Source organism: Arvicanthis niloticus, chromosome 26, assembly GCF_011762505.2.
Source record: "Arvicanthis niloticus isolate mArvNil1 chromosome 26, mArvNil1.pat.X, whole genome shotgun sequence".
Taxonomy (NCBI): Eukaryota; Metazoa; Chordata; class Mammalia; order Rodentia; family Muridae; genus Arvicanthis; species Arvicanthis niloticus.
In genome coordinates, this window is record NC_133434.1 from 38,617,432 (window position 1) to 38,641,748 (window position 24,317).

Consider the following 24,317-nt stretch of genomic DNA (forward strand, 5'->3'; position numbering starts at 1 on the left):
TGATTCTTAAAGTACTGAATATGTTAAGATATTTGATTCATAATAGAAATTTTGAAAATAAAAGCTTTTTGTGTATCACTATGCAATTTTACTTGTTGATTAATTTTTTTAATATAGAAGGGAAACTCAAATCAATAGAAAGTTATAGAAAATAGTAATTTGATGTCATTCAAGTTTTATATGTTTAAAATTTAAATCTTTCTGTTTTTTCCTTTTTTTTTTTGAGACAGGGCTTCTCTGTGTAGTCCTGGCTATCCTGGAACTCACTCTGTAGACCAGGCTAGACTTGTACTCAGTAATCTGCCTGCCTCTGCATCCAAAATGCTGGGATTTAGAGGCATGCAACACTACTGCCCACCTCTCTCTCTCTCTCTCTCTCTCTCTCTCTCTCTCTCTCTCTCTCTCTCTGTCTGTCTGTCTGTCTTCTTTCTCTGTCTCTCTCCCTGTGTGTGTATGTGTGTGTGGACTGGTAGGACTCACTTCTCTCCTCACACCATGTTGACAATGGAGATTAGACTAGGTCCTAGGGTTGACAATGAACTTTCTTTTTCTTTTGTTAATCTTTTCTTACAGTCCAGACTTATCCCTCTCTCAGTTCACCCTCTGACTGTTCCACATTTCCTACCTCCTCCCCAAATCTCCATGAGGATGTCCCCAACCCCTATGCCCAGCCCAGCAGACCTTCCTACACCCTGGAGCCTCTAGTATTTCGAGGGTTGGATGCATCATTTCTGAGTGAATCCAGACCTGGCAGTCCTTTGCTTTATATGTGTTGAGGGCCTCATATCAGCTGGTGTATGCTAACTGGGTGGTGGCCAGTGTCTGGGAGATCTTGCAAACTCAAGTTAGTTGAAACTTCTGGTCTTATAGGGTCATCCCCCCTCCTCAGTTTGTTCCAGCTTCTACCTAATTCAACCATATGGGTCGGCAGTTTCTGTCCTCGGGTTGGCAGTAAATATCTGCATCTGACTCTTTCAGCTACTTGTTGGGTCTTATAGAAGGCAGTCATGTGTTTTGCTTGTTTTCTTGTTTTTTGAGACAGGGTTTCTCTGTATAGCCCTGGCCTTGCTGGAACTCACTCTGTATACCATGCTTGCCTTGAAGTCAGAAACACACCGGACTCTGACTCCCAAGTTTTGGGAATAAAGATGTGCACCACCACTTCCCAGCCTGCCTTATCATTTTTAAGTTATTTCATTCTGTATTCTCCTTGTAGTCTTGCTTTTTCCTCAAGCTCTGATATCACAGTAATGCCTTTACTCTCATTATCATTACTCCTAATACTGTGCCTTACCTCTAAGTTCTTCTTGAGTTCAATTCTATTTAAAAAGTATTCTCCTGAGTTCTGTCTAAAAGGTTCTGTTTATTTATGTGTAAAAGTTGTTCTGTCTAAAAGGTATCCTCAGCTCAGTTATGTTTCTCTCCTTGCCTCAGTACTTACACAACTTTCACAACACAAGATCACATAGTAAATAGTTCACCACAGCTTTACATATTAATTTAAATCAGAAATCAAATAAGAAGTTTACAACAGACAATGTTTACATGCATATTCATTAGGAGTAATTATGTGGCTAACCATTCATCATTTGTCACAATTCTACAGGTTCATGTAGCCTTAGAAACCATAACATCTATCACTAAGAAATTAGTGATATTTTATGAGGATAAACCCAGTCAATATTTTGTTTTGTGTCCTAGCAGTTACAGTAAATTGTTAGTTTTCTTTTTCAGACCTTTGGTTAATGATTTTACAAGCTCTTGAATTGTTCTCTGAGTAGTAGTGCCTGATTACTATCTCAGAAGCAGTTAACTCATAACACTAAAGACTGGCCGAGTTCTCATTGCAGTTTTGACTACCAGAAAGAATTTAATAGCATTGTATTATAAAAGAGCTAAAGGTTACTATATTTTTAGGAATTCCTATAGGATCATCATTAAAGATTAAGAAATCATCGATTTATCAATATAGCATCACTATAAGACATTATATCTTCATCTTCAGAGATCGGCTCAAAAGGATGGGCTAATACATAGTGGTTGTCATATATATTTAATAACAACAGAAAAGCATATAAATATCAGGAATTATTCCTAAAACAAATGTCCCCTGAGACTTGCCTACAAGAGAAAATCTATCATAGAGGTTTTTAAATCTAAGGCAGACCCATTTCAGGAAGATCACCTGCTAGTGTTTAGCTTCTCCCTGTCAGCTCCTGACACTAGTTCAGGAATGGCATTCAGAGATAAAAGAAGGTCTTTATGGGTTTTCATAAATATAAAAAATATCACATTAGAGTAACATATTTGTGGGAATATTTAAATTATATTCAATCCCAAAGATCTCTAATTTTTGAGGCTTATTTAATGAAAGTAGCACTTACACAAAAACTTAGCATTGTTCATAGTACCAAGATTACTGCAATTGAGCAGAAAATTTTATATTTTATACATCCTCCTTAATCATTCCTATGCCTTCTTGTAGAATACCAGCAAGAAGATATGAGGGTATTTTAGTAATGCTTTTTGCCATTGATGAGATCAACAAGAATCCTTATCTTTTACCCAACATGTCTTTGATGTTCACCCGCATTGTTGGCCTGTGTGAAGACACTTTTGGACTTCTGGATCAACGACATTCACCACAAAACAATTATTTTAATTCTATTAATTATTACTGTGGAAAACAGACAACTTGTGACATACAAATTACAGGACCATCATGGATGACATCCGTAAAACTAGCAATTACGTCTAGGATACTGAAGGTGAGCATGTGTGACACTGGATGAGTTAACAATGTTCATTCCATTCATAGATACATAGGGAGAAACCTTGGTCAACATGTGTTATTTTGTGTGTGCTGTTTAATACATATTATAACAGATTTAAAATCATATCATAGGCACACTGTAGAAAATAGGCAATACACATTTCTAGAATGCTCAGACTTGACAAGTATAGTCTAGAATACAAAAGGAATAATAGATGCTATTTATAGAATAATTTTACTATCCTTAATGGGAGTTCAGGACTGTGAGTAATGTTATTTGTATATAAGTCCAAACTTCCTTCAGATTATATTCCTTATGTGGATGTTTCATCCTCTCTTCTACATCATTTAGATCTTCGTTGGACCATTTAATCCTAACCTGAGCGACCATGACCAATTTCCCCATGTCTATCAGATAGCCACCAAAGACACATGTTTGTCCCATGGCATGGTCTCCTTGATGCTTCATTTTGGATGGACTTGGGTTGGACTGGTCACCTCTGATGATGACCAGGGTGTTCAGTTTCTCTCAAACTTGAGAGAAGAAATGCAAAGATATGGGATCTGTTTAGCTTTTGTGAATATGATCCCAGAAAACATTCAGATATACATGACAAAGGCTAACATATATGATAAAGAAATCATGGAATCATCAGCCAAGGTTGTTGTCATTTATGGTGAAATGAACTCTACTGTAGAAGTCAGCTTTAAAAGATGGACATATTTAGGTGCACAGAGAATCTGGATCACAACCTCACAATTCGATGTCATCACAAATAAAAAAGATTTTAGCCTTGATTTCTTTCATGGAACTGTCACTTTTGAACACCACCACAGTGAGATTACTAAATTCAGGAATTTTGTGCAAACAATTAACACTTCCATGTACCCAGTAGACATTTCTCAGTGTATGCTACAGTGGAATTATTTCAATTGTTCAATATCTAAGAAGAGCAATAGCAAAATGGATCATTTTACATTCAACAATACAGTGGAATGGTTAGCACTGCACAAATTTGACATGGTCCTGAGTGAAGAAGGTTACAATGTGTATAATGCTGTGTATGCTGCCGCCCACACCTACCATGAACTCATTCTTCAACAAGTAGAGTCTCAGAAAATGACACAACCCAAAGGAGGATTCTTTGACTGTCAGCAGGTAAAGTTTCTTGTATTTCATTATGCTTAGATATATCAATGTGATTTTTTTAAAGGCCCCTAAGAAACTCACATAAATTTGTTAGAGCTTATTCTTGCAATAAAAAGGTTTCTATACTATAAAACTACCTAATGAGTCTTTTACATGGATATGTAACATGTACAAGGATAACATATAATAGGAGACAATATTTTTGTATAAATGTCAACGAGTTTGTGAAAATGTGTCTCAACATTTCATCAAATGAGTTCAATATTTAAAATGCGAGCCAAGATTTTTATCATAAAAGCATTAAGTGATAACTAGCCTAGAATAATTTTCTCAAGAACAATTTTCTCAATAAGTGGTACATTTGCTGGGATTAATAGTTATTCATTTAAAGTAACAATTATTTATAAAAACCTAAATGACGAAGAATTTGCAGTTTAATAAGTTTATTTTTATTTCGTATATGAAAACTGTATGTACATAAATTACACACTACCATCAGTGTTTCCACAACATCCAGATATTCAGACTTCAACTCATTCTCACCTACATGGCTTCAATTTTAAAAATTATTCTTGACAATCAAGTACAGACAAACACATACATATTCAAGATCACACACACATATATACAAACACTCACATTATGGTACGTGTTATTTAGATAGCATTTATTTTAACACTTTTTGTCTTGGAACATTAAAATGAAGTATATGAATTTTTAATTATCCATGAGTTATATTTTATTTAAAAGTACATGGGATTATGGTAAAATAGCTATCTTTTCTGAAAAACATTAAAAATTAGGGGACATTTTTAATTTTACTTGTCCTTAATCGATATGTACATGCAATCATCTGATGATGCATCTCATTTAGGTGGCTTCCACGCTGAAGACTAGAGTATTTACTAACCCTGTTGGTGACCTGGTGAACATGAATCATAGGGAAAAGCAGTGTGCAGAGTATGACATTTTCAACATTTGGAATTTTCCACAAGGTCTTGGATTAAAAGTCAAACTAGGAAGCTATTTTCCTTGTTCCCCACAGAGCCAACAACTTCATATATGTGAAGACTTGGAGTGGGTCATAGGAGGAACATCGGTGGGTATAAAAAATTTTAATTTTTCCAGGATATCTAAATTTTAAAATATGAAGCATTGAAGTTATAGCTCTGTAGTCAATACCAATTGCTGTTCTTGCCAAAGGCCCATCCTCAGTTACCAGCATCAAAATTTAATAACTCACAACGTCATGTAAATCTAGGTCATAGGAATCAAAGGCCCCTGGATTCCATGTTCAATTGTACCTGCATGCCTATCCACCCCACACTACATAAATACATTTATTAAATTTAAAGTAATATGTGGGGAGTAGACAGAAGATGGCTATCATCCTTGCAGCTTTCTTGAGCCATAAACCCTGACAAGAGACTTGTTTTCAACAGCCTACAACAGCTGAGCACACTCTGATAACATCTTGTTTTATATACCCAGGATTTTCCCTTGGGTGTGTGTGACTTAAAGGCATGACTTAAGAAGTGAGACTTATAAAGGCAAGAGGCAGACGGAAGACAGGACTGGAAAACTTGGAACTTGGAGGCACTATCGACTAGGAACTCGAGACTTGGGACTTGGACTAGGAAGAGAGATGAGAATAAATGGGACTGAATCACACTCTATCTGGTCTTCATTCTTTGCATCCTCCCTCACTCTCTCTCTCTTGCTGAACCCTGACCCATGGACTGGAGCAGCAGTACCAGCCAAGACAATTTAGCCTCCAAAGCTTGGGGGTGTGCAGGCTCTAACAATTTTGGCCCCCAAGCTTTTGGCAGTGCAGGTTCCAACAGTTGGCAGAGTAGTCCCTGACATTAATATATACAATTAAAATTTTGTAACTATATATAAACCATAAAATATTTGTTTCTGTGTGAACACCATTATATCCTAAAGAAATACAACATGTATTCATTAACAGAAATATTTCTTCAGATTCAAGGTTTTCTTTTCAACTTAGAAAAACTTCATTGAATTTATAAGAGTTTTATATAACATGCTTTGCTGATATTCATCAGACAATTCTTTTTTGATTTATTTTGCCTTCTCTCTCCACACAACTCAGTGTCCTCATTTTTTAATATATAAATCTTGTGAGAGAAACTGAAGCCACATAAACATTACTTTTGGATTTATAAGTTTAGAAAGAAAAATTTTAAATTGCAACAACCTAAAAGTTACATAAATAATACTGAATGATGTAATAAATATTGTGTGACTTTGAGGTCATTTCATGGTAATAGAAAATAATAAAGTACCTTCAAGTGATAAGTGATACTCGTTAGCAAAGGAATAAATATAGCCATATGTGTTAATGCCTCATAAATAAATATTATACATACAATGTATGCACGCTGTATGCACGCATTACACATAAACACACAGATACAGAGACACATATGCATGGATATATATATATATATATATATATATATATATATATATATATATCCCCAGGTTCCCACCTCCGTGTGTAGTGTGACATGCACTGCTGGATTCAGGAAAATTCATCAGGAACAAACAGCAGACTGCTGCTTTGATTGTGCCCAGTGCCCAGAAAATGAGGTTTCCAATGAGACAGGTACATATTTGCATGCAGAAAAAAACTGCTGAATTCTAATATCTTCTTGTCAAACTAAAAGTGTAAAATGGCCTTGATGGAAAGTATAAACCTAAAATCTCTTTGTTTCTGAATTTAATCATTTGAATGATATGAACTTCCTTTGTATCCTGCAAATAACCTATCTTCTACAAACAACTCATTTCTCTCACAATACAATGGCTATTGATTATATATTATGCAGAAAACATTTAGGGGACATAAATCTGTAACTATTTTAAACAAAACTTAGGCATAATCTAAACATAAGTTTAATCTTACATTATTCTTTGTACAAAGTAACTGGACTACATGATCAGTCCACACGCTTTCTGTCCTATCATTCAGCTTCGTCCCTAACAAAGACCACATGCTTAGGGTAGCAGCTGTTGTTTAATGAAATACATTATAAGAGCATGGAAGATTTAAAGGATTAAGTAATTCTTGTCAAAGAATTAGAGCAAGAGTGAAGATTTCAACAATGCACCCAGAGATGTGATAAAGCATATCAGCAATCACAGTTTACATAATGAAAAGGGATGAATGTGAGTTTCAGAAACTTCATGACATCTAGCTTGGAGTGCATAATTTAAAAAGATATCTTACCACAGTGAGGGGGACATGGATACGTCTGTGAGGCATACAGGTTAAATAATGGAAATACTGTCTCTACAAACATTCTTTTGCATGAGGAATTGCATATCATTGTGTCTATGTGAATATACAAAGGGCACAACCCTCCAACCAACCAAAGTTCATACTGCACTTCATCAGCTGGCATTGAGAACTATGTCTACACACTGCACATGTCTGTGAGTAGAAAGTTAATGCTTTAAACATTTAAATAATCTGAGATCATGCATGTTATTTTTCATAACACACTAAAAAACAACATGTTTTTTTTTTTGCTTAATAAATAACTATTTTTTCTCCTGCATTTTCCATGATGGTGTTTTGTTAAATCACAAAGCATAAGTTAATACAGAACAGACTCATGTCACTGCTTCCTGCAGCAATTAGGACTGGAATTAATGCTCAACATGAAAATATTTTTGGTGTATCATCTGAATAATGCAAACACCCAGTTATTAAGTTCATAAATATGATATAAGGGTTTGTTGTTGTTCACTGGCAGATATGGAGCAGTGTGTAAGGTGTCCAGATGATAAGTATGCCAACTTACAGCAAACCCACTGCCTCCAAAGGACTGTGTCATTCCTGGCTTATGAAGATCCAGTGGGGATGGCTCTAGGCTGCATGGCCCTGTCCTTCTCTGTCCTCACGGTTCTGATACTAGTCACTTTTATGAAGCACAATGACACTCCCATTGTGAAGGCCAATAACCGCATTCTCAGCTACATCCTGCTCATCTCTCTCATCTTCTGTTTTCTCTGCTCATTGCTCTTCATTGGACACCCCAACCAGGCCACCTGCATCCTGCAGCAAACCACATTTGGAGTATTTTTCACTGTGGCAGTTTCTACAGTGTTGGCCAAAACAATAACTGTGGTCATGGCTTTCAGGCTCACTACTCCAGGAAGAAGAATGAGAGGGATGCTGGCAGCAGGGGCACCTAACGTGGTCATTCCCATTTGTACCCTAATCCAACTTGTTCTCTGTGGAACCTGGTTGGTAACATCTCCTCCCTTTATTGACAGAGATATACAATCTGAACATGGGAAGACCATCATTATTTGCAACAAAGGCTCAGTCATTGCCTTCCACTTAGTCCTGGGATACTTGGGCTCCTTGGCTCTGGGGAGCTTCACTGTGGCTTTCTTGGCTAGGAACCTTCCTGACAGATTCAATGAAGCCAAGTTCCTAACTTTCAGCATGCTGGTGTTCTGCAGTGTGTGGATCACCTTCCTCCCTGTCTACCACAGCAGCAAGGGAAAAGTCATGGTAGTTGTAGAGGTCTTCTCCATCTTGGCTTCCAGTGCAGGGTTGGTAGGGTGTATATTTGTCCCGAAGTGTTATGTTATTTTAGTTCAACCAGATTTAAATTTTAGACAGAAATACAAAGATAAATTGCATTATTGAAACTTTAATAGTATGAAATTTTAGATGATATTCAACATATCTTTTCCTTTCTCTTAAAAAAGTAGCAGTTAATCATCTAAAATTTTAAGTAATATACAAATTTGAACTAATAAACAAGACAGCACTATCCATTGTCATACCAATTACTAAAGTTTAGTGGGAAATGGTTTCATTCATAACTACACAAACCTGAAGATATTGAGAACCAGGAATCTCAATTGAGGAGTGGCTTCCATCATTTTGACCTGTTGTTTTGTGTTCAAGCCATTTACTTAATCAATCATTAATATAAGGTGACCCTACTGACTGTGGAAAGTGCCAACTCTAGGCATGTTGTTCTGGTAGTTACAAGAAAGAGGACTGCAGATGACATAGACATCAGCATCAATCCATTTGTTTTCATGGAGTGCCTACATCCAATTTCATGCCTTGGCTTCAGTTCAATATACTGTGAGCAAAGGTACATTGCATGAGGGACCATTTTGCAAGAAGTTAAACTGCTTGTTTTGAAATGTACGTTTTGAAGAGTAGGAATCTTTATGTAGTAGGACCCATTTGGTGTTTATTCCCTTTACTTTTTCCTCTTGTAGCATGTGGTGTACTTTCTAGAAATTCGAATTTCAGTGTTTTCTGCCTGGTTGCTATCTCAATGTCTGAGAGCTCTCATGGATCCATGTTAGTTGAGACTGCTATTCTTCCTATCAGACCACTCTCCTCCTCATCTTCTTCCAACTTTTCCCTAATTCAACCACAGGGGTCCATGGCTTCATTCCAATGGTTGAGTGTAAGTGTCAGCATCTGTCTCATTTAGTTGCATGTTGAGCCTCTCAGAGGACAGCCATGCTAGGCTCCTCACCATAAGCACACAATAGCATTAGTAATAATGCCAAGCCTTGGAGCCTCCCCTTGAGATGGATCCCAAGTTTGGCAGGTCACTGGACTGCTTTTCCTGCAGTCTCCTCTGTCACTTCTCCATTTTGTAGTTCTTCTAGACAGGAACAATTCTGGGTCTGAATAACATCTTACATGTAAAATAAAAGATTCTTTCAGCTTTGAAAGTTTCATGTTCTTATGGTGAGCATTAGGCTAGAAAGCTTGGTGGCTTCTAGAATCCTCTGGAACCAACACCATCATTGTTCTCTCAGTCAAGGGCATTGGTATTAGAAAATTAAAAGCCAAAGCTCCCCCTCATAATTCTATCTTCTGCCCTTTTTGTTTCTATTCTTTGTCTTAATATCACACCTTTGCATTCTTAATTCACTTCTGCAATTTCAAATCAGATTCAAAATTTTTGTAAGGGGCTTCAAATCACAAATTGTCAACCTGTTTAAATATGAACCCAGAGTAATCGTTTTAAAATAAATGATGTTATTTATTTACATTACAAATGTTGCCTGCTTTCTCCTCCCCAGCCCCAGAGTTCTTCACTCCATACTCACATCCCCTTTGCCTCTGATTGCGTATTTCCCAATTCACCTGCCCACAGTCACCCACACTTCCCACCTCACTCTCCCCAGCATCCTGTTTCCCTGGAAAATCAAAGCTCTATAAGATTTGGAAAGTCTTCTCTCACTGAGGCCATAGAAAGAAGTCCTCTGCTGCATACATTCTGGGGGACTCAGACCAGCCCATGTATGCTCTAGTTGGTGGATAAGTCTTTGATAGATCTGAGGTGTCTGGGTTAGTTGATACTGTTTTTATTCCTATGGGGTTACTATACTCTTCATCTCCTCCAATCCTTCCCCTAATTCTTTCATAGTTGTTGAAGTACTCTGTCCAATGGTTGGCTGTAAGTATCTTCCTCTGTCTCAATTATCTGCCTCTCAGAAGACAGTCATGATAGCAAGTACAACATGGCATCAGTTATAGTGTCAGATTTTGGTGGCTGTGGATAGGATGGATCCCAAGTAGGACAGGTTCTTCAGTGGCAGAATTACAGCTCTAAAGTAGGAACAGAAAACTTATTGGTGGGAATCATCACAACATGAGGAATTGTGTTAAATAATCATAGCATTAGGAAGGTGAAGAACTACTGCTCTAGAATGAAGAGAATTTATTGGTATGTGTTGGATTCAAGGCTAAACACACTGCATTCTAAACCAATAAATGACACTCTGATTTCTAAATGAGGTTGATTTTCTTCTCCCACTTGTCCCTAGTCCTTGGTAGTTCTTCACTTGATGTGGGGTGTAAACAAGGAACTTCATAAATTTTTCCCCTTCCATGTCCTTAAATTTATTAATATTATAGTTTTTGGTCTTGTTTATGCTATCATTTTCTAGGGGAGAGTGTTTCACAGCAGATGAACTGGTATTCTTTCCACTACATCTTCAGTGATGTTCCCTGAGTTGTAGATGCAGTAGCTATGATGCAACTGTATTTGGATGTTGGTTTCTATAACTTTATGTGGGTTAAATAACTTCAAGCAGTGATTCTCAACCTTCCTGGTGCTGTATCCCATGCACCATCCACTGGCTGTGCTGCCTTGTCTGTCCTCAGTGGGAGAAGATGTGCCTAGTCCTGCAGAGTTTTGATGTGCCAGGGCAGTAGAATACCTAGGTGGTATTCCAGCCTTTTATAGAATAGGGTGGGAGATGGAGCATGGAATATGTGAGAGGATAACTCTAAGAGGGGTTAGCAAATGTGATGTTAAAATGAATAAATACATTATTTATTTACTTAACTAATGAATGAAAAAAGACTAGACAGATATCAGGTAATAAATTTAAATCAGGGTCAGATAAACCATCTAAAAAGTTATGGCCCCTAAAATAATAGAAGCATTCATTAAAAGTCTTCCAACTAAGAGAACCCTTAGAGCTCCAGGGGACTATACAGGGAGTGAGCCATGGCTCCAGACACATACGTAGAAGGGTATGACCTTGGTAGACATCAGTAAGAGAAGCAGCTCTTGGTCCTGAGGGTGTTTAAAGCCCCAGTGTAGGAGAATTCCCAGGAGTGATATACCTGGTTCCTCAGGTAGTTTAATTTTCTGAGGAACTACCAGGCTGATTTTTACAGTGGTTGTACCAGCTTACAACCCCACCAAAAATGGAGGAGTGTTCCTTTTTCTCCACATCCTCATCAGCATCTGCCCTCACCTGAGTCTTTATCTCAACCATTCTGGTGTGAGGTAGAATCTCAGAGTGCTTTTGATTTGTATTTTCTTGATGCCTAGGGATGTTGACATTTCTTTAGATGCTTTTCCTCCATTTGATGTTCTTCAGTTGTGGAGCTCTGTACCCCATTTTTCTTGTACAAAGATGAAGTCCAGCTGGATCAAGGATCATCCCATAAAACCAGATACACTGAATCACAAAAATGAATATCTGACGAGAACGTTTCCATTTGCTTTCTTGGAATGAAAATTTAAAAGTTCTACAGAAATAAGTTGTGGCCACTGACAGAACAGTGGCACTCAAACCATCCCAGCAAGCCACAGGGGGAAAGGGTCTGGTGTAAGAAAAATGGAGACCCTGGTTCCTTACACAGCAAGGCACTGGGAGAACCTCAGCAGGAAACATGCAGCAAGAACCAGATGTTTCTGAGAATGGCAAACACACAACAGATTTCTAGCAGCCATGTATTTGAAAAGTTATTGTCCTCATTCAATAAATGAGTTTTTTTTTCTCCAGGAGCCTTCAGCTACCTCAGCAGAAGTGCTTTGTCACCTTTTGGCCCTACTGCCTAAATTGTCCAATGTTCCAATGTACTTGAAAAATAATGTGTCCCACTGTTGTATCAAACAGTGATCCATATGTGGCAGGAGGGGCTGTTGGTGCTGCAGTTCTGTGTCCTTCTTGATTTTATATCCAGATATATGAGATACTTAGAGAGCTGTGGAAGCATCAATAACACAAAGTTGTTTAGTTCATATTTAGGCTCTATTTCCTTTATCCCCTGTGTATGGAAGCACTACCATTTGGTGAGCTTCTGAAGGTTATGTCCCCTGATATCTCTTATCCATAGTAAGTTTTTTTGCTCTAACATCCACTTTATCTGAGCTATTCAAGCCTTTATTAAATCATGCCAGAATAGCCTATCTTTTACTTCTTTTTTAAAGTTTTATTTTATTTACATTATATTTATGTTTCAGATTTTATCCCCTACCCAATTACCCCCTCCACCAAGGAATCCCTTATCCTATCCCCCTCCTCCTGCTTCTATGAGGGTGTGCCCCTACCTGATGCCTGCCACTCCTACCTCCCCTCCCTTGAATTCCTCCCCAATTTGGTTCAGCCTTCATGGAACCAAGGATCTCCTCTCCAACTTATGTCCAACAAGGCCATCATCCCCTACGTATATAGCTGGAGTCATGGGCCCCTCCCTATGTGCTCTCAGGCTGGTGGTTTAGATCCTGGGGAGCTCTGATTCATTGGTATTGTTGCTCTCCTCTTGGTACCACCAACCCTTTCAGGTCGTCCAGTCTTCTAATTCTCTTTGGGAACCATTGATCAGATCAATGGTTAGCTGTGAGCATCTGCTGCTCGATATGTCAGACTCTGGTAGACCTCTGAGGAGATAGCTATATCAGGCTCCTGTCAGCATGCACTTCCTGTCATCCATATCAGTGTCTATCTTTGGTGACTGCACCTGGGATGGATACCAAGGTAGAATGGTCTCCAGATGGTTTCTCCTTGAGTTTCTGTCCCACACTTTGTCTTCATATTTGCTCCTTTGAGTATTTTGTTACTCCTTCTAAGTAGGACCAATGCATCCACACTTGGTCTTCCTTCTTCATGAGCTTCATGTGCTCTGTAAGTTGAATCTTGGCTATTTCAAGCTTTTGGGCTAACATTCACTTATCAGTGAGTAAATACCATGTGTGTTCTTTTGTGATTGAGTTACCTCACTCAGGATGATATTTTCTACTTCCATCCATTTACCTAAGAATTTCGCAAATTCATTATTTTTAATAGCTGAGTAATACTCCATTGTGTAAATGTACCACAATTTTTGTATCCATTCCTCTGTTGAAGGACATCTGGGTTCTTTTCAACTTCTGTCTATTATAAATAAGGCTGCTATGAATATAGTGGAGCATCTGTGCTTGTTATATGTTTGAGCATCTTCTGAGTATATGCCCAGGAGTGGTATAGCTGGGTCCCCAGGTAGTGCTATGTCCAATTTTCTGAGAAACCGCCAGACTGATTTCCAGGGTGGTTGTACCACCTTGCAATCCCACCAACAATGGAGGAGTGTTCCTCTTTCTCCACATCCTCACCAGCATCTACTATCACTTAGCTTTTTTTTTTTTTATCTTAGCCATTCTGAATGGTATGAGGTGGTATCTCAGAGATGTTTTGATTTGCATTTCCCTGATGACTAAGTATGTTGAACATTTCTTAAGGTGCTTCTTGGCCATTTGATTTTCCTCAGTAGAGAATTCTTTGTTTAGCTCTGTACCCCATTTTTAATAGGATTATTTGGTTGTCTGGAGTCTAATTTCTTGAGTTCTTTGTATATCTCGGATATTAGCCCTCTATCTGATGTAGGATTGGTAAAGATCTTTTCCCAATTTGTTGGTTGCCATTTTGTCCAATTGACAGTGTCCTTTTCCTTACAGAATCTATGCAATTTTTTGAGGTCCATTTGTCAATTCTTGATCTTAGAGCATAAGCCATTGGTGTTCTGTTCAGGAACTTTTCCCCTGTGCCTAAGTTTTTGAGGGTCTTCCCCACATTCTCTTCCATTAGTTTCAGTGTATCTGGTTTTATGTGAAGGTCCTTTATCCACTTGGACTTGAGCTTTATATAAAGGGATAAGAATGAATTAATTCTCATTATTCTACATGCTGACCTCCAGTTGAGCCAGCATCATTTGTTGAAAATGCTGTCCTTTTTCCACTGGATGGTTTTAGCTCCTTTGTCAAAGATCAAGTGACCATACGTGTCTGGGTTCATTTATGGATCTTCAATTCTATACCATTGATCTTCCTGCCTGTCTCTGTACCAACGCGATGCTGTTTCTATCACTACTGCTCTGTAGTACAGCTTGAGATCTGGGATGGTGATTCCCCCAGAAATTCTTTTATTTTTGAGAATGATTTTCACTATCCTAGGTTTTTTGCTATTCCAAATGAATTTGCAAATTGTTCTTTCTATCTCTATGAAGAATTGATTAGGAATTTTGATGGGGATTACATTGAACCTATAGATTCCATTTGGCAAGATGGTCATTTTTACTAAATCAATCCTGCCAATCTAGGAGCATGGGAGATCTTTCCATCTTCTGAGATCTTCTTCAATTTCTTTCTTCAGAGACTTGAAGTTCTTGTCATACAGATCTTTTACTTGCTTGGTTAGATTCACTCCAAGATATTTTATATTATTTGTAACTATTGTGACGTGTGTCATTTCCCTAATTTTTTCAGCCTGTTTATCCTTTGAGTAGAGGAAGGCTACTGATTTGTTTGAGTTAATTTTATATCCAGCCACGTTTCTGAAGTTGTTCATCAGGTTTAGGAGTTCTCTGGTGGAAGTTTTAGAATCACTTAAGTATACTATCAAATCGTCTGCAAATAGAGAAATTTTGACTTCTTCTTTTCCTATTTGTATCCCTTTAACTTCCTTTTGTTTTCTAATTGCTCTGGCTAGGATTTCCAGTACTATATTGAATAGGTAGAGTGAGAGTGGGCAGCCTTGTCTAGTCCCTGATTTGTGGAATTGCTTCAAGTTTCTCTCCAATTTAGTTTGATGTTGGCTACTGGATTGCTGTATATGGCTTTTTACTATGTTTAGCTATGGGCTTGCACCCTGATCTTTCCAAGACTTTTAACATGAAGGGATGTTGAATTTTGTCAAATGCTTTCTTAGCATCTAGTTAGAAGATCATGTGTTTTTTTTTGTTTGTCTATTTATGTAGTGGATTACATTGATAGATTTCTGAATATTAAACCATCCCTGCATTCCTGGGATAAAGCCTACCTGATCATTGTGGATGATTGTTTTCATATGTTCTTGGATGCAGTTTGTGAGAATTTTATTGAGTATTTTTTCATCAATATTCATAAGTGAGATTGGTCTGCAGTATCTTTCTTTGTTAGGTCTTTGTGAGGTTTAGGTATGAGCGTCATTGTAGCTTCATAGAACGAATTGTGTATTGTTCCTTCTGTTTCTATTCTGTAGAATAGTTTGAAGAGAATTGGTATTAGATATTCCTTGAAGATCTGATAGAATTCTGCACTAAAACAATCTGGCCCCAGACTTTTATTGGTGGAGACACTTTTAATGAGTGCTTCTATTTCTTTAGGAATTATGGGGCTGTTTAGATGGTTTCTCTGTTCCTTGTTTAACTTTGTTACCTGGTATCTGTCTAGATTGGAAATGGGTTGTGATGTACATGGAGGTAGACTTTCATAGACGTTTATCCTGGTGGGGTGTGCTGAGCTTGAATGTGTTACATTTATGTCCTTTACAAAATTTGAGGAGTTTGCACTGGGCAGTGGTGGCGCACGCCTTTAATCCTAGCACTTGGGAGGCAGAGGCAGGTGGATTTCTGAGTTCAATGCCAGCCTGGTCTACAGAGTGAGTTCCAGGACAGCCAGGGCTACACAGAGAAACCCTATCTCAAAAAAAAAAATGTGGAATTTTTCATCATTTTCTCCATTTTTTTGTATCCTAACAGTCTTTTTCTTTTCCCCTGGAACTTCACATATTTTAGACTCCTAATGTTTTGTAGTCCATGAGGCTCTATTAAAACACTATTCTCAATTTTTCAGGCTTAAGTGTTCCCACTGATTAGTTATGCTTCAAAGTCTCTCCAATCATCTTTGTTCTTTTGTTGAGGCTATTCAGCAAGGTGGGATTGTTTTCTAGATTTAAATACTGCATTTTTCTGTTTTAATGTGTTCATTTTGTTCTCATAATTACTACTTTTAAGTGATTTCATGAGTATTCATACTGCCCTTTAGAAGTTTTTTATAACAGATGCTTTAAAATTTTTAGTCAGATTATTGAAACAAGTGTGTCATCTTGGTTCTAGTTTTAGAGAATTGTCTTTTCTCAATCAAGTTGAAATTTTTCTTGTTCTTTACAAAGGTGAGCAATACTTTGGGCATTTTAAATATTATACTATGACTCTTATTCCTACTTAGCAACGTAGATTACAAATAAGAATCTTAGTTTGATGTATGGACTATTCTAATGCATGGCCATGGCCTAACACCCAGGTTGGATCTTTTCCTCCAACTCTCTCCTCTTCAGAATCCTCCTATTCTTTATGTAGAGAAAAGTTGTTCTATGTTGTTTATTCAGTGTGGGGTAGGTATCTTTCTAGGACTCCACTCCAACCTCTTCACAGCTGAAGCAGCCAACATACAAAATGCAAATTCCTTCAGACAACTCTTCCAACCTGGTCATGTTGCATCAAAGGTATTTCATTCTCCAGAGACACACCTCCTTTTCTCCTTTCTTCCGTTCTTGCAAAAATATAGATTTTTTATATATAGACTAGAATATGTAAGAAGGGAAAATAAAACCGTTGTCATGTTGTGTTGAGTCCTGAGGTCCTGAGCCAGTTCATTGCCTTTCTTTAGTATTTAGACTTCGGTTGTTTCATACCTTTTCTAGGGTTTTAGTTGGAACTAACAAGAAGAGAAGAGTAGGAGCTATTTACCCTATCTTATCCTGATTCATCAATAATAATTTTTAGATATCACATTGATATGGACCATTCAAAAAAGTACTGAACATATGTTACACATATGGTTAACAAAATTAAGGGAGTAATGAATGGAGGAATTTATTCTGAAAAAGCTTCCTAAGCCTGAAAGCCCTGAAGTACAAGCAGAAACCAAGTGTGGGCTACAAGTTTCTTATCTTGAGACACTTTCCCTCTGGTGTCCTGTAGCTGCCTGTAGCCACGAGTAACCAGGTTCTCCCAAGAGGAAGCCTAGGAATGAACAGGAATGGAGGTCGACAGGAACATGGGGCCAAGACAAAGTATTCTGATCAAGGCCTGAAGTTTAATCATTTGCTTTCACATATAAAGGGGAAGCCCCATCCCCCAGAGTCTTTTCTCAGTTCAGCCCAGGGGCTGGGTAAGATGGAAGTCTGGAAGGTGTCAAGGCTAGCTCAGCAGGCAGTCCATTCTTCTTAGCTCAGGTAGCAGGCTCCAAGGTGCCAAGGCTGGTAATGCAATGCATCTCCCAGGTCCTACTGTTGCTTGGTCTATTGTGGTAAATGACTTTGCAGGCCTGCTCAGGCCTAGGGGAAGGGCACAGTGTCCCACAAGTGGATTTATCTTAGTTAAGGTTTTTATTGCTATGATAAAACACCTTGACCAAAATAAAGTTGGGGAGAAAAAGGTTTATTTAGCTTACACTTCCATATTGCTGCTGGTTGATTCTTGAAGGAAGTCAGGGCAAAAACACAAACAGGATCCCGGAGTGAAAAATTATAAAGACCATTTTATGAAATATGTAGACTTTTTCTTTGCCCTTAGACCTGGGCAGAAAAATGCAAGTTCCAGAAAGTGGAACTGAATGTAAGATTTTCACTACCCCAGGACACATTCCAGGTGAAGGACATTGCCACTGTATCAGAGGACACTTGCTGGATTACATTCCTCAAGCCTCAGGCAGCAGGCCTACCTGTGGGTGTGTGTGTGGGGGCAAAGCAGAAAGACACATTCCTGACCATAAAAATACAAGCCATCTAGGTGGGGCTGTGACTAGAGGAAGTGAGAAATATTTTGTAATGAAGTATAGGGGACAGTGACTTGGTAAGACTACATTTTTGAGAAAAATGATTGTACTGAGTAATTTCCATGGCTATTAACAATTCAGGGTGGGTTTCTCTGGAATGTTTCACTATTCTTATGATATGTATCCTTGGCAACCCCTCACCCACTCCCCACTCCCCTGGTTTGTGGTTTTGCTTTTTAAAAGACCCCTTAACCCATCACTGGAGGCCAAACCTTGCTCTTGAGAGAGAGCTTGTGGTTTGACCACCGGCCAACTTCCCTAATAAAGCCTCTGCTGATTGCATCCAGGTATGGTTTCTTGTTATCTTTGGATGGTCATGATTTCCTGAGACTTGAGGAAGGGTCTCCCGAGTATGGGGGTCTTCAGAGGCAGCAGCTGATGCAGAAGTCATGGTGAGGTACTGCTTGCTGGCTTGCTTCACCTGGCTTGCTCAGCTTGCCTTCTTATAGAACCCAGGTCTACTAGCCCAGAAATAACATCACCCAAAATGTGCTGAACCCTTCCCTATTGATCACTAATTGAGCAAATGTCATATATAGATATACACATTTTATATATATACATATATATGTGTGTGTATACATATATGTCTGTATATATGTATGTGTATATATGTATATGTATGTATGTTTGTATGTATGTATGTATGTATGTATGTATGTATGTATATGGATTGGAGATGCATTCTATTAGTTCTGTTACTCTAAAGAAACCTGAATACTACGCTGGCTAAAATGGAGCTTATATTCTACATAGAAATGTTTCATAAACTCTGTGTGTCTGTGTGTGTGTGTGTGTGTGTGTGTGTGTGTGTATTGGGAACCATGTTGCTCCACAGTTGGGGGTGAAAATTGTTGCAGACAGCATGCTTTATGTTGGGTGCCAAAAATGTTGAAGACCACTCTGCCCCGTGCTGGGTGCCAAAAATGTTGTGGCCCAAGCTGCCAAAAGCCATGGGGGCTAAATTGTTAAAGCTCACACTGTCCCAAGCTTCTCTGGTCTGCAGGTCAAGGTTCAGCAAGAGAGAGAGTGAGGATGGACTTGAGGAATGGAGACCAGACAGAGTGTGATTCAATCCTATTTATTCTTCAGTCTCTCTTCTTAGTCTAAGTTCCAAGTCTTGAGTTCCTAGTCCCTAGTTTCTAGTCCCTAGTGCCGCCAAGTTCCAAGTTGTTCTCCAAGTGCTAATTGCCTAATACCTAACAATAATTTTTTCTGTCTGCCTCTGTGTTTTATATGTCTCACTTCTAAACCATGCCTCTAAGTCATACCCTTAAGTCATGCCCTTAGGTCTTGTCTCTAAATCTGATCTCTAAGTCACACCCTTAAGTCACACTCCTTTAAGTCTCACACAGCCAAGGGAAAATCCTGGGTATCTAAAACAAGATGTTATCAGAGTGTGCTCATCTGTTGTAGGTTATTGTAATCAAGTCTCTTGTCAGGGTATATGGCTCAAGATGGCTGCAAGGATAATAGCCGCCTTCTGTTGGCTCCCCACAGGTCCCCCTTTTTAATTTTTTTCAAAAGGGAAGGCTGGGAAAACTTACAGAAACCATGCCTGCCTTAGGTTGGAATCAAGGATCCCAGACTCCCTTTCCCATCTTTGGATACTCAACAACCATTGGTTGAACTCCTGTCTTAGGATGGTGAGGCCTCCCTTTTTAGGGGCAAGGTTCTTGAAGTGTTCTCTTACCCATCATTGACTATCTGGCTTAGCATGTAAGTTAGGGGATAATCCTCATTAGTCTTGATGACAGAGGTTTGACAGTCCCTTACTTCCAGCCTATAATAATGGACCTGTATGGGTTTCATTTGAATAGCATCTATCTGTTGTTGTACAAAAGCCATCAGTTTGTTAAACAATATAGACCAGAGAGACAAGAGACTTAACAATTCCTGAATAGTTAGTATAACAGCAACACTCTCTTTTAAGGGCAACACATAACTCCCTCTGTCCGATGAGAAAAAGTATAAGCCTCTTCTATTGTGTTTACAAATGTGTTATTGCAGAATCTAAATCTATAGAAATACAGAACTGATCATAGCTTTGATCCTAACAAAACAAGTAGGGAAATACCTGTTCCTGCTCCAGTCAATCTCAAACCTAAAAAACAACTATAGTAATTGTGGTAGTGGGTTTTCTCCTGGGTCTAAACAATGTTCGCCTCTAAATCATAAGTTGGGGAACCAAGAGTCCAATAGAGCCATTCTGGAGGTACGGGTGGTGATGTCTCCTTCCACATTGAGGACTTCCCAAGAAAGGTTTGCTGGTTGATCTGTTCCAGTTTGAAGACAATTGAGAAGCATCTTCATGTTTCCTACAAAGAAAAATTACACTTCTCAGGGGGTTGCTCCTCCCTGTATTTGTTATTGTTGTCTATTTGTTTAATCAGTCTCTCTGGCAGCCAGCATGCAGCATCTGCAGTTTGGGAATATACACAGACAGAACCTCTTCCCAAGATAAGCACTGGATCTGGCCCATTCCAGGTTCCAGTTAATGGGTCTTTCCAGAGGACTGTTGCAAAATTCTTTCTGGTATCAGGATGCCAGAATCTATCTGCAGCAGATTTTCCTTCAGAATCCAAAGTTAAAACATTTAAAATTAAGAGCTTGTGATGAAGGATATTTCTGGGGGATCCCTTGGTAGGATATCATTCCCTCTTTTAAATTTTTTCAAATTGACATTTAATGGTTCAATGTGCCCTTTCTACCATACCTTGGCCCTGTGGATTATATGGAATACCCATTTTATGTAGTATTCCCAATTTTTCACAAAATTGGTGGAAACTGGAGCTTGTATGAATTGGGCCATTGTCAGTCTTTATCTGTTTAGGCATACCCAATACAGCAATTTTAGCAAGCATATGAGTGATCACATGCTTGCTTGTTTCTCCAGATTGTAATGTTGCATAAATGAAAACACTGTATGTATCTACACATACATGTATATATTTTTGCTTGCCAAATTCATTATAATGAGTAACATCCATTTGCCTGAGACTGTTTGGTATCAGTCCCTTTGGATTTATGCCCAAATGAGGAACTGGTAAAAGTGTAACACATGATTGACATTGTTTAACAATTTGTCTAGCTTGTTTTCTGGTAATTTTAAACATAATTTTTAAAGTTTTGGAATTAAGGTGATGTATCTCATGAGCCTTTATGGCCTGATCCAAGTTAGATAATCCCTTCTTCACTTTTTCCTAATCCTTTCCCTGGGGGAAAATCCAGAGTTTATCATTTGAGTTGTGATTACTTCATTAGGGCTGCACATAATCAATCCCTACTGGGATAACAGATCTCTGCCCCAGAGATTAATAGGGAGTCCCGGGATGACATAGGGTTGTATATTTCCTGTATTTCCTTCCTTATCTTTACACATCAGCATCTTAGAGCTTTGTTGTGGATTTTGACTTTGGCCAATACCCCTTAGATTGGTTAAGGTTGGGGTCAGAGGCCAGGTAGCAGGCCAATCACTTTGTTTTAGGATAGTCCCATCAGCTCCTGTGTCAACCAAGCCTTGGAATGCCTTTTCATCAAGACATAGTGTCATCATAGGTTTTTGTTTAACTATAAGCTGTACCCAGTATACATCAGTGAACCAGACATAACAGAGAGTTCTACATTTTCATCTGGAGGCAACTAGTGAAAGAATCTCTTCTAGGCAGCTAGCATCAGGGTCTTAGAGCCCACACCAACAGTGACACACCAACTCCAACAAGACCACAACTTCTAATACTGCTACTCATTGGATTGAACATATACAAACCATCATAGTATACATACAGACCCTCTCACAGATTCTACCAGAGAACTTCTACTGCTATGAACAACTTCACCAAAGTGGCTGGATAAAAACTTAACTCAAACAAATTAGGAATTTTTTATACAAATCATAAATGGACTTAGAAGAAAATAGGAAACAACGTCCTTCACAATAGTCAAAAATAAAATAAAATAACTTAGAGTAACTCTAACCAAACAAGTGAAAGATCTATACAAAATCAACTTCAAATCTCTCAAGAAAGAAATCAAAAGAACCTCAGAAAATGGTGATATCTCCCATGCTCATAGATTGGTATGATTAATATAGAAAATGGCCATCTTACCAAAAGCAATCTACAGATTCAATGCAATCCCCTTCAGAATTGCAGCACAATTCTTCAAGACATGGAAACAGCAATTCTTGATTTCATATGAAAAATCAAAAAACCCAGGATTGCAAAAATAGTTCTTAAAAATGAAAGAACTTCTGGGGGAATCTCAATTTCTGACCTCAAGCCGTACCACAGAGCAATAGTGATAAAAACTGCATGGTATTTGTTGGGAGCCGACTTTAGCAGAAAGCGGCTAGATCAACTTTGCAGCCATCTGGAACCATATACCCTGACGAAAGATTTGGTTTTCAATAGCCTACAACAGCTGAAGCACACTCTGATATCCCACATATTTTGTGTTGCTGTTTACTGGCCCCAGCTGCAAGGTGCACTTGGTAGTCACGCCTACAAGACATGCAGTTCACGTGCTGTCCACGTGCTATCTACGCCATACATGCTTATAAGGCGCACGTGCTATCCAAGCCTGCAAGGCATTGCGGTGCACGTGCTGTCCACGCTATAGACGCCTGTAAGGCTTACGTCATATCAACACCTGCAAGGCACGTGGTATCCACGCGCCTACAAGGCACGTGGCAAAAGCCTATAAATAGCTCAGAATTCCCTTCAATAAATGAGACTTGATCAGAATCTCTGTCTTGTCTCCATTCTTCGCGTCTCTTCCCCTTTATCCCCACTCTCTCTCTCGCTAGACCCTGACCCTCGGACCGGAACGGGCAGTACGGGCTGCAACAGTATTGGTATAGAAACAGACAGGTGGATTGGTAGAATAGAATTGAAGACCCAGAAATAAAACCATACATGTATGTATACTTGATCTTTGACCAAAGATCCAAAGAGGACAAAAGTATACTTGGGAAAAAAACAACTTCAATAAATGTTGCTGGTCTAACTGGAAGTCTGTATGTAGAAAATGAAAGGAAATCAATATTTGTCACCTTGCACAGAGCTCAAGTCCAACTGGATCAAGGACCTCAACATAAAAAAAAAAGATACACTGAATTTAAGAGAACAAATGTGGGAAAGATCCTCGAACTCATTGGCACTGAAGAAAATTTCCTAAACAGAACTCCAATGGCTCAAGCCCTAAGATCAAGAATTGATAAATGGGACCTCATGAAACTGAAAATCTTCTGTAAGGCAAAGGGCGTAGTCAATAAAATAAATTGGAAAACAACATGTCAGAGAAAATAATCCTTCACTAATCCCACATCTGAAAGAGGTCTAATATTCAAAATATATAAAGAATTCAAGAAGCTAACATCCAATAAAAAAACTGAACAACCCAATCAAAAAATTGGGTATAGAGCTAAACAGAGAATTTACAACAGAGAAATCTTGAATAGAGAGAAACAATTACAGAAATGTCCAAAGTCCTTAGTGATCAGGGAAATCAAAACCAAAATGACCCTGACATTTCACCTTACAGCAATCAGAATGGCTAAGATATAAAACTCAGGTGACCGTGCATGCATGCAAGGATGTGGAGAAAGAGAAACACTCCTCCACTGCTGGTACAAACGACAATGGAAATAAATCTAAGAGGTTGCTCAGAAAATTGGAAACAGTTCTACCTGAAGACCCAGCTATACAACTCTTGAGCATATACCCAAAAGATGTCCCACTGTAACATAGGAGCATGTGTCCTACTATATTCAAAGCAGCCTTATTTGTGATAACCAGAAGCTGGCAACAATTCAGATGTCCCACAAGAGAATGGATACAGAAAATGTGGTTCATTTATACAATGGAAAACTATTCAGCTATTAAAAATGAGGCCTTCATGAGTTTTTCAGGCAAATGAATGAAACTAGAAAATATCATTATGAGTGAGGTAACTCAGACCCTAAAGGACATGCATGGTATGTACTCACTAATAGTGG

The 24,317-nt window shown here is 38.5% G+C and overlaps 1 protein-coding gene across 1 annotated transcript; it reads left to right on the forward strand.

The window, feature by feature from the left end:
* The first annotated feature begins 2,489 nt into the window (after positions 1–2,489).
* Positions 2,490–8,613, forward strand: LOC143438906 (vomeronasal type-2 receptor 116-like). Its single transcript, XM_076924552.1, has 5 exons — positions 2,490–2,768; positions 3,126–3,932; positions 4,798–5,022; positions 6,432–6,555; positions 7,709–8,613. The coding sequence occupies exons 1-5, from the start codon at positions 2,520–2,522 to the stop codon at positions 8,611–8,613; spliced, it is 2,310 nt and encodes a 769-aa protein (XP_076780667.1). The 5' UTR covers positions 2,490–2,519.
* Positions 8,614–24,317: the final 15,704 nt, after the last annotated feature.